Genomic DNA, 16,755 nt, shown 5'->3' on the forward strand with positions numbered 1-16,755 from the left:
AGCAATCATCATCATCATTAACACGTACAAAAATTCAAAAAATGCTTGTTTTATATTCATCACTACTGAAATATGAAAAGAATTCAATCAAATTAGTTATTTCATTCCCACACTCGTAGAGGGGTGGGTGGGCCGTCAGCTATACGTGTAGCTCTTGGACCATGGAGTAAGGAAGTAGAGTTGTGAGGATGAAATAATTCAAGTTGGACGTATGTCTTGTACATACAATAAATTGAATTGAACATGTTAGTAAATACCTGAACGCACAGAGAGATAACCGCAGCAACAACATGGACCCCAGAGTAGGCCCGCAGAACACACCACCCAGGACAGAGACCCCCCCCCAAACACCCCGTTTATAGAGTAAATGTTCGTGGTACGATGTTGACATAGTACAATGTTGACATACATACCTGGGTAGATAAATAAACAAACAAACAAACAGATAGAAGTAGTTGGCCTTGAACTTGCTGTGCCGAGTGAGACGAGTTCTTAGTCCAGATATGTGAACAAAACAAGCACTGAGGTCATTGACCATGCTACACTTTTAAAGGCTACAGAGCAGATTAAAGGCGATCTATCACACGGCCGAACTTAAACATGTAACAGAACGTAAGATGTAACTCTGTCACATGAGAAACGAAACACACCCGGGCTGGGGAAACAAACACAGATCTTGCAGCACTGTCTTGAAGCACAGGACAGAAACATAGAAGTATACCGGCACACGACACAAAAGTTGAATTAAAGACGGAAAAAGTATTGTGTCACATGAAGCTAAACTAAATAATAAAAATAATAATATAAAAATAACAATAATATTAATAACAAAACATCAAATATGAATAACAAGTATACGACTTAAAAGGAGAGTAAAAAGAGGAATAAGACGAAAGTATGAACAGGTGAAGAAGAAGAAGAAGAAGAAGAAGTTCAATATGAGTAGTGGCAATAATAGTAAGACTGAATACTAATAATAATAATAATAATAATAATAATAATACCGGTAATGTTATTTGCTTTACGTCCCACTAACTACTCATACTGTTTCTGGAGGCGCTGTAATTTAGTCCCGCAGGAGTTATTTTTACGTGCTAGTAAATCTACCGACACGAGGCTGACGAGCTCCTTCGAATGCCACCGGACGGACCCAAGATCGAGCCTGCTAAGTTGGAAACAAGAAACCAGTGCTTTAAACGTCTGAGCAAGTCAGACTGGCCACTTTTATTTTGCTTTATTTTACCATTACACATTTGCTTTTCGTTTGCAAGCACGAAATAATAATGTAATTTTTTACGTCCCAACAACTACTTTGGCGGGTTTTGGAGATTCCGAGGTGCTGGAATGTTGTACCGCAGGACTTTTTTTTAATGCAAGTAAATCTACAGACACGAAACTGGCGTATTTCAGCACCTTCAAATACCCCCGAATTGAGCCTCCATCGAACCTGCCAAGATGGGATCAGAATACCAGCGGTCTATCGTCCGAGGTACTCAGCCCGGCATTAGAGCTTGGAATACGTTGGTCGTACGGTTAGGGGCGCGAAATTGTGAACTTTCATTGGGAAGATGCTGGGTTCGAACTCCACTGTCGACAGCCCTGAAGATGGTTCTCCGTGGTTTCCCATTTTCACATCAGGAAAATGCTGGAGCTGAACCTCATTTAGGTCACGAACGCTTCCTTCTCACTTCTACCCCTTTTCTGTCCCATCGTCGCCATAAGACCTATCTGTGTCGGTGCGACTTAAAGCCAATTTTGAAAATCATCATAATTAGGACATTATACAACTGTCGAGATCCATAGTTATAAACGATGAGAAGTATTTTCTAGGCAGACATTATTGGCGAGTAGTCATTAATAATAATAATAATAATAATAATAATAATAATAATAATAATAATAATAATAATAATAATAATAATAATAATGGTATTTGCGTTACGTTTACGGTTTTCGGAGACGATGAGGTGCCGGAATTTAGTCCCGCAGGGGTTCTATTCACGTGCCACTAAATCTACCGGCACGAGTGTGACGTATTTGAGCACATTAAAAAACTACCGGACTGGGCCAAGTTCGAACCTGCGAGGCTGGAGTCAAAAGGCCAGCACCTCAACCTTCTGAGCCACACAGCCCGACAGGAGGCACGAAATGTAGGTACGTTTAATTTATTTATTTGTATAACATGTCCATTATTCGTTTGAAGTAAAACGTTGGCTGTGCTTGCCTAATTCAATTCAATCCCATGCTTGCTTTCGTTGGCGTAAAGACATAGGTTTTCAGGTCATTTCCATACTCACTAGACCACGGGGCTGACGACCACAGATATCCCAATCCCCTAAGTGACGAAACAGCAAATGAACCAGTATTAACGCTGACAATTCGATACAGCTCCAGGGTCCGAAACCGATAACTAGGGTTGTCTGACGGAAACTAAATACTAACAACAAAACCAGTCTGGCGAGAATGTAACGTAACATGGTGAACACCGGTAGCAGCCTTCAGCTGTTATCGTAGTTCAGTTGCTCGTAAACATAAAACCAGTTTGGCAAGTATATTACGTAACATCTCGTGGCATTACAAAGGTAGCGTTCAGCTGTTACAGTAGAACCAGTTTGGTACGGATGGAGCGTGACTTGCCTGTTGTCAACGGAAAGCTATTCATTCGCAGAACGAGGCATACTACCTATTCTAAAAACATCATATCACTTTGCTCTCGAAAATAACTTCCGCGGATTACTAAAAGTTTGATATATAGTCGTTCGTCACATCGTTCTCTATTGCTACAAGAAATATCTGCACGTATACACCTAACACCCTGTATATAAATGATATATGTAAAGGAGTGGAATCGGAGGTAAGGCTTTTTGCGGATGATGTTATTCTCTATAGAGTAATAAATAATTTACAAGATTGCGAGCAACTGCAAGGTGACCTCGAAAATGTTGTGAGACGGACAGCAGGCAATGGTATGTTGATAACCGGGGTTAAAAGTCAGGTTTTGAGTTTCACAAATAGGAAAAGTCCTCTCAGTTTTAATTACTGCGTTGATGGGGTGAAAGTTCCTTTTGGGGATCACTGTAGGTATCTGGGTGTTCATATATGGAAAGATCTTCATTGGGGTAATCACATAAATGGGATTGTAAATAAAGGGTACAGATCTCTGCACATGGTTATGAGGGTGTTTAGGGGTTGTAGTAAGGATGTAAAGGAGAGGGCATATAAGTCTCTGGTAAGACCCCAACTAGAGTATGGTTCCAGTGTATGGGACCCTCACCAGGATTACCTGATTCAAGAACTGGAAAAAATCCAAAGAAAAGCAGCTCGATTTGTTCTGGGTGATTTCCGACAAAAGAGTAGCGTTACAAAAATGTTGCAATGTTTGGGTTGGGAAGAATTGAGAGAAAGAAGAAGAGCTGCTCGACTAAGTGGTATGTTCCGAGCTGTCAGCGGAGAGTTGGCGTGGAATGACATTAGTAGATGAGTAAGTTTGAATGGCGTTTATAAAAGTAGGAAAGATCACAATATGAAGATAAAGTTGGAATTCAAGAGGACAAACTGGGGCAAATATTCATTTATAGGAAGGGGAGTTAGGGATTGGAATAACTTACCAAGGGAGACGTTCAATAAATTTCCAATTTCTTTGAAATCATTTAGGAAAAGGCTAGGAAAGCAACAGATAGGGAATCTGCCACCTGGGCAACTGCCCTAAATGCAGATCAGTATTGATTGATTGATTAAGGAGTAGGTTGAACATAGTAAAGTAGCCGAGGTTCTTGTTGAATTGGTACTTGAAGAAAGGCTCTTATGATGCAAGTTGTAAATACATAAGTTGATCTAGAAAGGTCCTGAACCAAGACGGAACCTATAAGAAATGAGATGCGATTTAGAATTACGTAAACCCGGAAAAAATATATTATTAAAGGAAAAGGAATAGAAGACTCACCTCAGGTGCCAAGTTGATAGCAGATATAACGGGGAGCAACTGACAGACTAAATGTCGAGGGACGGACCTTCGGAGGGGATAGGGAGGGACGGATTTTCTAAGAGGGAGGAAGGGGAAGCGCGGTAGAGGCGGGGCTATAATTGGGTGGATCAAAAGCTGACAATTGTTTTTTGCTACAAGTAGAATTAATTTCTTTTAACTAGTCATTCCTTTAATTAGTAATACTGAGGTGCACACCCCATAGAAAAACAACAATTTTTATCTCACTGACAATCAGCTTGTATATATAAATACCATTTTAGCTTTATCAAGTATATTTCTTGAACTATTATTGTGATATTACTGAGGGAGTCATGATCAATGTATTTTGTCTTTGTGCAATTTGTTCTTGGCTGATGATGACCTGGAATCTTGTCGAAACCGGTATCAGATGTACAAAAAACTTGACGATTTAACAAAAATGTAAACTTTTCACGTAATATATAGTATTGAAAAGGTGGATATTATCTTTTTCTTTCTTTATTGTGACAGATGTACTGTAAGTGTAAAAATTTAGTACCCCTTTCCCACATTTATGAAACTCCCATTTGTTGTGTAAAAGTGACAAAGATTTTTAAAAAGAATTTTCCAAACTGTGATCAGCGACATCGAATTCTTCATCAGTGCTGGATACTTCCAATCTCCTGAAAATTATTACGAAGATTATAGACTGTTTTAAGACTTAGAACATCTACCCGGAAATCTTTCTTAAAACCATCTTTGAAATTCATGAGCTCATTTAACACACATTAATCGTACATAAACACATGATGTGCCATTGAAAATGCACAAACCATAACACTCTTTATGACTAATTACAGAATTAAGAAAAAACACACATGCAGGAACAGTGGAAGTAAAACAGCAACACTGGACACGTGCACAAGGTCCACTAGCAGGGATGCGCGCACAAAAAACAAGGGCTGAGGTCTGGGAACAAATCATGTTGCGGCATACCGCGCATTCCACTTCCTGTGCATGGTGACCGAGCGGAGAGTTTTCCCAAAGGAAAAACACTGCGCACACCCAAGTAAAGCATATCTGATCATTCTGTATGATGATTTAGAGAAATGAAAGCTTGATGTAGTAAACAGTAAGACTGAACACTGGAGCATGGAATTTGCATGAAAAATAGAATGTCAAGACAATGGTAATGACAATGGGGATAAGAACATGGGCTCAAATGTTTAAGGCGTGTACCCCTATGTTGTTTCCTCTGCAAATGTGAATGCTGTAAGAACTAGCGACTGTATTTGTATCCAGAACATTCATCAGAAATAATACAATCAAATTCACAACACCGATTTTCCAAATCTCATTTATACTCCCGGCAATCAAACTGACTGACCGACTAGCATCTGGATGTTCTGAAATGCATAAAGTTATCTCCTCACTCATGAGAATCCAAGTTTGGACATTGGCTGGTGTTCAGGTTCAGAGATCCTTTGACTAACATGCGACACCCACTCTTCTTTGCCTTTCTCTTTACCCACTACCCCCAAGCAGCCATGACTACTGTAGATGCACAACTTTCCAGAAAGCAGTCTTTCTCTCCTCAGTTGTTTACTTCTGCCTGATGGTCTGTCACCTGGGTTGTTACCTGATAAATCAAACCCCTCCATCTTGCTCCATAATCTGTACACAAAAATCCACTTTTACCTTTTCTATCTAGGTATTTGTATGTACAAAGAAAATGCTGCCCAAGTTAACATTCCTCCTACTGAAGTCTCCCTATTTCAGTAAACAATGAGAAGTGATAAACATGGACTCCACAAAAATGATTTTGTTGACTATACAGTCACTCAGAAAAGAACGTGCGCATGGTACACAAGAACCTCGTTTATCCAGATTAAGTGGGACCAGAACTGATCCGGATTATCGAAAATCCAGATAATCCAGAAAAAACTAAAAAAACAAATACAGTACATATTATATAATCTATTAACATAAGTTGTACAGTAATACCTTTTTTCAATTGTAAAAAAATTGTAAGAACACTTTTCGTACATTTACGACTCTGTTTTATGCACTAAAATAAATTGCGAGTTTTTCTGTTTTATATTTTTATAGCATTTGCGCGCAGTACGATCACGAAGACGTTTTACTAACAATAGTTCTGCCGGTGTGGTTTCAGTCTAAAGGATTCTAAATCAGCCATCAGTTTGTCCAGCTGCATTGTTGCCTCTCCACGAGTCATTGTTTCTTCTGATGGAATGCCGGTTTCATTTTTGAATTCACCATCTGTGAATTAATAGCGTGTTGCATTCAGAAGAGCGTGGGTTTGAATCCCACCTCGGCCGTCCTGGGAAAGGTACTTTTGATAGACCATGGCCGAATTACTTCCAATTCCTGTCCTCAACTATCCTTGGCGGAAAAGACATTCAAGATGAGTCAACGCCGTAAATAAATACTGTACGGGTAAAAATAAATTTTTCTTATTTTCGATCCGGATAAACCAGAGATCCGGATTAATGAGGGCTGGATAAACTAGGTTCTTGTGTATAAGCTCCCCACAGGCAAGCTTTACTCAGAAACAATTGAACCTATAAATACTGTATCTTGTTTGTCGTTGATATCCATACAGTTTGTACCTACACAGAAGGTTAATTATATTTTGATAAAATATTAAATGCCTGGAAAATAAAACACCATGCACTCATTCTTTTCTTGATTGACTACACTTTCTTGACAGAAGGGAGGCCCAAGAAAAGCCTACATACTGCCAAAAGTCAAGTTATGAACTCTGTAATTATGAAGGACTGACTGTCATGAAACAAAATTCACTAATAGTGTGTACAAAATGTGTCATTTTAGATGATGACAAGACCACTAAAATGGTAGGCCACATTGAGGTTCGATCAATTACTGTTCATTCTAAAGTGGGTCGTGAATATCAGATACCATGTCAGCGGAAAAAAAAAAAAAAAAAATATATATATATATTGAAGCAGTTATAATATTAAAAAAAAGACCTGGAACTTCATTTAGTTTTACGATGATATGCAAAATCATTTACGGCTAACTGTGAAATTATAATGTTTAGCCAATATAGGAACAACAGACATCAAGGGCCAAGAGAATAAATCGGTTATAACTCTGGAGGGTATATCAGATATGAAATGGAAATTTACATTAATAGAAAGATATTAGAGCAATGAGCTTCAGCTGGAATTGTAAATAACTTTCAACAAAATTATGGTAGCAAAATGCAATAGCACTGAGATACAAGGTAAGAATACAAAATATGCAAAAGAAATAAAAATCTCCTGAAACACAGCGATTAATATAAATAATCTGAAGATAAGAAGAATACTTACATTTAGTTTTACCCAATTTCTCTTTTATCGCTTTTCTCAGAGGTGACGCGGCAACCTTAGTAGCAGCTTTAGATTTTCTGAATGGTGTTAGCACAGTTTTCTTAGGAGTTTTATTCTTCTGAGACACTGCTGGTGGTAATGGAGGGAGAACAACTTCAGGTTTCTTCTCCTCAGTGGCCAGTTTCTTAAATCGCTCCAAAGACGGACCAGAAAAATTACCAGGCAACGGATAGTTCCATGACAAACCTGTGGGTTGAAAGTTCATCTGAATTCTGTTGAAACACAAGAATGGACAAAAGTAGTTAACTATCACATTACATAAGAATATTAAACTGTCTTATCTTCTCATCAGTCACGCAACACCTAAGATAAAGGGGGCTAAAAGTTCACAGCTGGTAAGAAAATTCAATGCTAGTTTTGCACACTTGGCAATACTGCAATAAGTTTTGGTGGTTATGTAAGCCAGCCAACCTAGGACCTAGGAAAGGTTTTCATTCCCCTCCCCAAAGGGGAGGAGTGGGCCAACTAGAAGGTAATGCTTTCTCTCTGGCCAGGAGATTTGGCAGGTTCGAATATTTGATGGAGTTAGAAGGTGGGGGGAGGGTGGCTTTTTTTTTTAATTGATGAAGGAGGTGGGTGGGGCCACTTGTTTTCATGTTTATATCATCATCATGATAAATTCTCTGCTCCAGCAAGCCACGTGCGGATATCGTTTTTATATCCCAGAAGTATAGTGCTTTATGAATATTTCATTTCCACGACCACAATGTACTCGAAATACACTTTCTATGCATTAGGTCATGTTCAGTACATATAGTACATATCGACTAGATGTTAAGTGCAGAACAAAAATCTCTAACCAGACACCAGTGGGATCTGAACCCACAACCTTCCAATTTAGCATCAGATGCCCTTACCAGTTGAGCTATGATGGCCTGGGTTGTATCTGTTCTGTTGAAAAGGATCTAAGCTACAGCTTTTTGGTGTGATGTAAATAAAATGAGTATAAATATTAAAAAGTGTAAATATATAAGACCATACCTGCCAAATTTTAAAATTCCTGGATTTCATCGCATATATTCCACCACGGTCTAGGTGATAAAAGGCATACATATCTACAGTTACAATTCAAAGTGACCATTAAATTTAAAATCTTAGACTAAGAAAACATAAAAATGGTTACAAGAAAATGTACTTAATCATTCTCATTGATGACACATACAAATAATAATATTTACCTCACACTGACACACGCAACAAAATGCATAGTAGTTTCCTTTATCAGACGGTAAAATGAATGGAAATTTATAGGTATCTCTGAACACTTGGAGACAACGTTTGTTATATTTTTTATCGATTACGAGAAGAGAAATACCAGAAAATTTCACTGACACAACCCCCCTTAAAAACATTGAACTCATTAAAAGTATGCACTTTAACAGCGCGCGAACAACACAATAACAAACTCATTCTTTCATCCTGATTAACTGAGTCGCTAATGTGTGCTAGCCTCTCTTGCTTGCAGGAAGATTGCCGTCCTGACTCCTCAGCTGTATAAAGCGCACACACTGCTGTGGCGAGCGGGAAACACGATACATGAAAGCGACGGATGAAACACTCGCAAAATAAAGCATCAAATAAATACGCTTGAAAACGAGGTTTGGTAAATAACACAAGAATATAAGAATTTATCCTTCATCCTAGGGGAAGAGTATTAGTCGTACTGGAGGTTATATTGGTCAAAAATAGGAATAAGTAAACATAAATCTGAAAATCGGAAGATGAGTTAAAAAACAGAAAGTTTCCGGGTAAATCAGAAGGGTTGGCAGGTATGTAAGACTAAGCAGAGCTAGACAACCACTCCAGAACCAGCCTACTTTCTATGTGGAATCCAACTACTGCCTTCTAACTCCATCTAAGTGCTTGGTATTCACATTACGGACAATCTAAAATGGAATAGCACGTGATACAGAGCACTAGGTTTTGTCCATAGACGTCTCTCGGGAGGAATTGCAAGCTCGGAAGACGTAAAGCCCGACAAACGGCTGATATTTCCCTGGTGCGGTCCATACCAGTATACTGTCTTCCTTCCTGGCACCCACTGACAATGGAAAATATGAGGACACTAGGTGTCCAGCGACGAGCAGAACATATAATTAACAAAAAAAATCCCTCTAAAAACAGCTAGGTCATTGCCACCAGTGAACTTGTGTTGTAACCATATAGGCATACCCTTCCTCAAGAAATCCCTAACAGACAACACACATCTCTCCCCTCTTCACCATCTGCAGCTTAATTACTACTCTGTTAAGAGGGGCCAAGGAATTATTCTTGTCCCTCCCCTTGCCAGAACCTCATATTTAAATGGATTTTACTCATGGTCTGGTCATATCTTGTATCTTCTACCATCTGAGGTAAATCTGCTTCTTTTACCTCACTTCCTCCACACAATAAAGATAATGTATATGTAAATAGAAACCCATATGTGATGTATATAACTTGTATAAATTAGAATTGCAAGAAAGTTGTGTGCAAGTTATAGTTGAATGTGAGTGAATGTACACTGACTGACAGAGCAAATGCAACACCAAGAAGGAGTGGTTCGAAAGGGATGAAAGTTGGGGAAAAAACAGAGACGGCACGGACGAATAATTGATGTTTATTTCAAACCGATATGCAGGTTACACAATGCGGACGGCATCGACTCAGTAGGATGTAGGACCACCGCGAGCGGCGATGCATGCAGAAACACGTCGAGGTACAGAGTCAATAAGAGTGCGGATGGTGTCCTGAGGGATGGTTCTCCATTCTCTGTCAACCATTTGCCACAGTTGGTCGTCCGTACGAGGCTGGGGCAGAGTTTGCAAACGGCGTCCAATGAGATCCCACACGTGTTCGATTGGTGAGAGATCCGGAGAGTACGCTGGCCACGGAAGCATCTGTACACCTCGTAGAGCCTGTTGGGAGATGCGAGCAGTGTGTGGGCGGGCATTATCCTGCTGAAACAGAGCATTGGGCAGCCCCTGAAGGTACGGGAGTGCCACCGGCCGCAGCACATGCTGCACGTAGCGGTGGGCATTTAACGTGCCTTGAATGCGCACTAGAGGTGACGTGGAATCATACGCAATAGCGCCCCAAACCATGATGCCGCGTTGTCTAGCGGTAGGGCGCTCCACAGTTACTGCCGGATTTGACCTTTCTCCATGCCGACGCCACACTCGGTCTGCGGTGACTATCACTGACAGAACAGAAGCGTGACTCATCGGAGAACACGGCGTTCCGCCATTCCCTCATCCAAGTCGCTCTAGCCCGGCACCATGCCAGGCTTGCAGTCTATGTTGTGGAGTCAATGGTAGTCTTCTGAGCGGACGCCGGGAGTGCAGGCCTCCTTCAACCAATCGACGGGAAATTGTTCTGGTCGATACTGGAACAGCCAGGGTGTCTCGCACATGCTGAAGAATGGCGGTTGACGTGGCGTGCGGGGCTGCCACCGCTTGGCGGCGGATGCGCCGATCCTCGCGTGCTGACGTCACTCGGGCTGCGCCTGGACCCCTCGCACGTGCCACATGTCCCTGCGCCCACCATCTTCGCCACAGGCGCTGCACCGTGGACACATCCCTATGGGTATCGGCTGCGATTTGACGAAGCGACCAACCTGCCCTTCTCAGCCCGATCACCATACCCCTCGTAAAGTCGTCTGTCTGCTGGAAATGCCTCCGTTGACGGCGGCCTGGCATTCTTAGCTATACACGTGTCCTGTGGCACACGACAAAACGTTCTACAATGACTGTCGTCTGAGAAATCACGGTACGAAGTGGGCCATTCGCCAACGCCGTGTCCCATTTATCGTTCGCTACGTGCGCAGCACAGCGGCGCATTTCACATCATGAGCATACCTCAGTGACGTCAGTCTACCCTGCAATTGGCATAAAGTTCTGACCACTCCTTCTTGGTGTTGCATTTGCTCTGTCAGTCAGTGTATATTACTGCACGTGTGGGAGTGGTTGTGAATGAGTGTGTATACAGGGGTGTGAGTGAAGGTACAAATGAATGGGTCTTCTTACCCTAATATGTATCGAATAAATCAAGGTACAGTAGAACTCCATTTTAACATGCCCACTTTAAAGGAATTCCTGGTTTTAACGAAGATTTTTGTAAGGCCCAGCCAAATCGCCATAAGCACAATGTTATTTAAACACCCTTCTAACGAACCCCGACATAAGGCAAAGTAGGTTTTTAAGGAATATATTTCACATAAATTACCATCGCACATCCCGCTGTAACGAAAATTTGTGATAAGATACTTTTTTCTAAACTTGCTTTAAATGTTAATTAACTTCCATTTTAATGTAATCTCAGTCTGAAGTTAACGTTAAATCAAAGCGCTCCTTTAGCGATTCAGAAGACTAAAAGCAATTAGAAACTGAAAAGGCTATGGATATTGAACAAAATGAAAATGTATTCTAGAAAAAATTATGGAATAAGTAGAAAGTCATGCCTTCCATGGCTTACGCTGCCTGAAAAATCATCGATAGACCCTAAGTGTAAGCATACGAAATGTAGAGCTGTTCAAGCTCTACAAAAGAGTCTGGGAGGGCATATACAGAGTACTTATCTCCAACCATTTGACCGTTATAGCGATTTTAATTCATAGTCTGCAGTAAAAAAAAAATTCAAATAAATAAATAAATAAATAAATAAATAAATAAATAAATAAAATAAATAAATAAATAAATAAATAAATAAATAAATAAATAAATAAATAAATATTTCCCCCAAATTTTACATTCAAATAAAGTGTCTAACCTCCTCTACGGATTAAAATCATCTTTAAAGTACATAATTTGCATGAACGGTTCATTAGGACCGTTTTAGTTGGGGTGGGTTGCTAGTTGACCTTAAAATATCCACAAAAATTATTAATTTCATATCGTACATCACGCCTGCGACATTTCTACCATCATATTTTTCAGCATCTGCAATAATGGCAGTCAATAATGATAATAATAATAATAATAATAATAATAATAATAATAATAATAATAATAACAACAACAACAACAAATTTTAAAATGTGTGAATAATCCCATAATGAAATTAAATATCCTATGTCCAGTCATCATCAGAAAAAAGAGAATCTTAATTAGTCTGCAGCGAGGTCAACTGTCTTAACCTATAGCCGCAGCTCTGTCACACCGGCTCGGCATTTCTGTCTCGCAGCACCAATCTCTGCTTAGGAATCACGTGGAGCGCGCAGACTGAAGAATATCTGAAGCTTCATTCACTGTTTTGGTTTCTGTGTTGCGAGTTGTGCTATGAGTTACATTTGTGTCTGTGATAAGGGTTGAACTGCAAGTTACGGCGGACTACGTTCATTATGGATGCTGAACCTAAGAAGCTGACTCTTCAACAAAAGATCGATATCATTAGTGATGTTGAAAAGGATAGCCAAGTACCTTTGTCACAGATGGCAAAAAAAATATGACTTGGCACCTTCTACATTGTTTGGCATCATGAAGCAGAAGGAAGCAATTCTGACTGCGAAAGTGGAGTGCAGTCCTGGGTAAAAAATACGGAAGAATATTTGTTCTTCGCCGTACGAGGAACTTGAAAACATTTTAATGAAATGGTTCAAGAGGAAGAAGGAGCGAGAACGGTCCAATTGATGGGAACATACTTAAACAAAAAGCTTGAGAAGTCGCACTTAAGCTGGGTAAGGTCTATTTCCATGCTTCTAATGGCTGGTTTGATCATTTTACAAAATGACACAATCTTTCATTCCAAAACATGTGCGGAAAGAGTGCAGAAGTTAACGACGATACAGTTGTGTACTGGAAAAAGAATACGTTACCTTGATTTCTTTAAGGATATGATGCTAAGGATATTTTAACGCCGATGAAACGGGAGTGTTTTACAATTTGCTCCCGTCCAAGACATATGCTGTTCGCGGAGAAAAATGCCACTGAGGCAAAAAAAAAGTAAAGAAAGACTGACAGCATTGTTATGTGTTAATAGAGACGGGAGTGAAAAATTACCTCCACTAATTGGAAAATTTAAGAATCCGAGACACTTCAAGAACACCCGTACACTCCCATGTAAATATGATTTTTAACAAAAGTACATGGATGACATCAGAGATATTTCTAAAATTTTTACGAAGCTTGGATGGTAAGATGGGATCAGCAGGAAGGAAAATAGTGCCGGTGATAGATATCCAGCTTATCCTTCAGATACATCTTTTCTGCGGATCAAAGTGGTTTTCTTTCCTCCTAACTACACTGGTCACCTACAGCCTTTGGACCTTGGTATTATTCGTTCTGTGAAAGGGAAGTACAGGAAGGCCCTGGTTCAAAGAGCTATTTCTTTCCTCGAAAGAAATGAGGAAATTAAATTGAATATACTCCAAGCCATACATATATTTGTAGCAGCATGTCAACTAGTCGCAACAGACATTATTCAAAACTGCTTTGACCATGCAGGTTTTGGTGCCATTTCAGAAGTTTTTAATGAAGATGACACTACTGATGACGTTAGGGAAGAATAGGGGGTTGTATCAAAGGACTCTTAGTGCCACAACTTTCTAAGAATTTGTTACTTGTGATGATATTCTAACCTCAGCACCACAGATGGACATTGGAGACCTTTGTGACGATGCAAACAGAAGTACTGAAGAGGAAGAAGAGGATCCAGCAGAACCAACTTTTGGGGCAGCAGTGGAGGGACTGGATATTGTCTGCCAGTCCTTCTCCTCCTTCAACATTGACGAAGATCTCATCAACAGTCTCAACCAAATAGAGAGAAAACTTCTTTCTGTGGGACATCTGGGCAAGAGGAAGCAAACTACTGTACTGGACTATTTCATCAAGTGAAGGTTAATATGCTTATTCTTCTGGTTCTCATGCTCTACTTTTCACAAATTTCTTTAAAATCATGTTAGGTCTCTGGTCCTTCAATTTAAAACTGCAAGTCAATAAAGCTATTTCTCTTTTCCTTCCTGAATGTTGTGCTCCCAATGGTCCACTAAGGAATTTGTTACATCTGATGTTCTGTAAATATTTTCTGTTATTCTTGGGTTAATTTGAGTTTTTAGTATTATGTTCATTTATTATTTCTTGACATTACATTAGTTAAAGGACATAAATGTATTATTATTTCTTGTATATGGCCTATTTTCTTTGCACCCCCTTTTAAGGAAGAAATATCAAATCCCCCCGAGATTTGTTAAAAAGGGGTTCTACTGTAATTATTATTCTAAGAGTACAGTGTTTGGAGTGTAAATATGTAAATTTAAAATTGTCTACATACAGTAAAATGTCATTGTAACGAAAGCCAGTTTAACGAAATGTTCAGAATAGTGAAACTATTTTTAGGCCCCTTCCCTTTTCCCTATTTAATGTGTGTTAAAATATTTCATTGTAACGAATTTCAAACTTTCAGTATAACGAATTAAAATATAGCCTTTTTGCTTATGTTTAACATCTTTTTCCTTCAAAACATAATTGATATTCATCCTGTTTTAATTACCGGGTATTTTGCACAATATGTCTCTATACAGCTAATACCAGACGGCACACACTATACAAGACACAGGCGAAACTACCCGATTACTAGGGCTCGGAAGTTCATGCATTTGCATGTTTTTTTAGGGGTTGAAAATGTATGCTTATACATTATGTGCACGAATTATGGAATTTTCAGTCATTTAAACACACTTTTATGGTGCATATAACTGCATATTCTCGTGATTTTGATAAATGCATCTTATTTTAATATTTTAGCGCCTATATGGCATATTTTAATCAGTCTGATGGTTTTTGTAGTATTTTTGATCAGCTTTTTTTTCATCTGGTTGATGTTGGCAGTAATGTTGCACATGATGACGCAACTTGTCATGTGGTGAGGAGTTATGATGTCACGCAGTGAATCCCGTTTCATCATACTACCCTCACATTTTGTGCTTAGCTGTTGACTGGCTGTCCATTGAGTCGTGTAATGGTGTTGTGAACTGGTTGTGACCAAACTATGTTTCGTGCATAAAGTGTCCGTTAAGAAGTTCTTTAAATGCCGAAAATAAGAGCAACTTCGAGTTGTAGACGAACTAATTTACAGAAGGAGTTTTCAGGTGACTTAATATCTACAGATAATAGCGAAAATATTTTTAGGCCCCTTCCCTTTTCCCTATTTAATGTGTGTTAAAATATTTCATTGTAACGAATTGTGGAGCGTGTGAGAAAACTATAGGGAGTGAGAAAAGATTTCAAATAGTTCAACACATAAACAAAGCAAAACATAAGGAGAATTAAACTACCAAACTCGCAAATAAAGAGCCTGTTCAAATACAACTATTAGAGTGTTTAGGAAGTAGGATTAGTGAATTTTCTTACGACTTGTGCCAAGCATTTTTAGTTGCTGATATTCCCTTGTATAAAATTAATAACCCCACATTAAAACATTTTCTTGCCAAATAAACTCTACAACATGTGCCTGAAACCAGTACATTGTGTAAGACTTATGTAGGACGTTGTTACAGTAACGTATTGTCAAATTTACAAATTGAATTAGCGGATCAGATTGTGTGGTTGTCTATTGATAAACCCACTGATTCTGAGGGCCGATTTATTGCTAATGTAATTGTGGACGCCTTAAATAAGGAACAAAAGACGATACCATATCTTCTTAATGTGTGTGAATTGCCGGCCACTAACAATGTAACTGTAACGCAGTGTGTGATGGACTCATAGAAATTATCATGGCCACCTGGAATCAATAATACGACCGGCTACTTATATTCGTTACCGATGCAGGTATTTTTATGGCAAAATCAGGACAAACACTGAAAGGCATTTTTCCTAACTTAATTCATATAACTTGTTCGGCACATGCTCTTAATCGCATTGCTGAGACAATCCGCAATTCTTTCCCACTGGTAGATCGATTTGTGGCCTGTTCAAAGAAAATTTTTGTTAAATCTCCTTCAAGAGTCAAGTTGTTTAGATCAACAACACCCAATGTCCCACTTCCTCCTGCGTCAATGTTAACACAATGGGGAACATAGCTGGATGCAGCTTTGTATTATGCTCAGCACATAGAAGTATTCAAAGAGGTTGTTAATTCTTTGGACTCGAATGAAGCTGCATCAATACAGACAGTGCAAAATATTCTGTCAGGCATTGAGTTAAAAGAGAATCTTGTTTTTATAAATGGCCATTTTTTTTTTTTTTTTGCCAACCGCCATAACATCACTGGAAGCTGTAGGATTTCCCTTAAAGGAAATACTATTTTCGAAAAGAAAAAAAAAAAACGATATCCAATCTAAATTCTGTTCCTGGTAGTATAGGACAAAAAGTGAAGGAAAAAACAAATTATGTAACTTCAAAAATCCTGGTTATAAACAGTTGCATGATATTCGAGACATTCTCAAAGGAAAACCATCTGTCACATCAAGAGACTTTCCTC

The 16,755-nt window shown here is 39.2% G+C and overlaps 1 protein-coding gene across 3 annotated transcripts in view; it reads right to left on the bottom strand.

Annotated features, from left to right (window-relative positions):
- The window catches only part of LOC136872053 (PC-esterase domain-containing protein 1A), a 221,735-nt gene that overhangs the window by 89,733 nt on the left and 115,247 nt on the right, over positions 1 to 16,755 (bottom strand). For all 3 annotated transcript variants that reach the window (XM_067145913.2, XM_068227287.1, XM_067145905.2), the window contains one exon: positions 7,300 to 7,545. In XM_067145913.2, the coding sequence (XP_067002014.1) occupies positions 7,300 to 7,545 (246 nt within the window). The remainder of the gene's footprint in view (positions 1 to 7,299; positions 7,546 to 16,755) is intronic.

Source organism: Anabrus simplex, chromosome 1 (assembly GCF_040414725.1).
Source record: "Anabrus simplex isolate iqAnaSimp1 chromosome 1, ASM4041472v1, whole genome shotgun sequence".
NCBI classification, from domain to species: domain Eukaryota; kingdom Metazoa; phylum Arthropoda; class Insecta; order Orthoptera; family Tettigoniidae; genus Anabrus; species Anabrus simplex.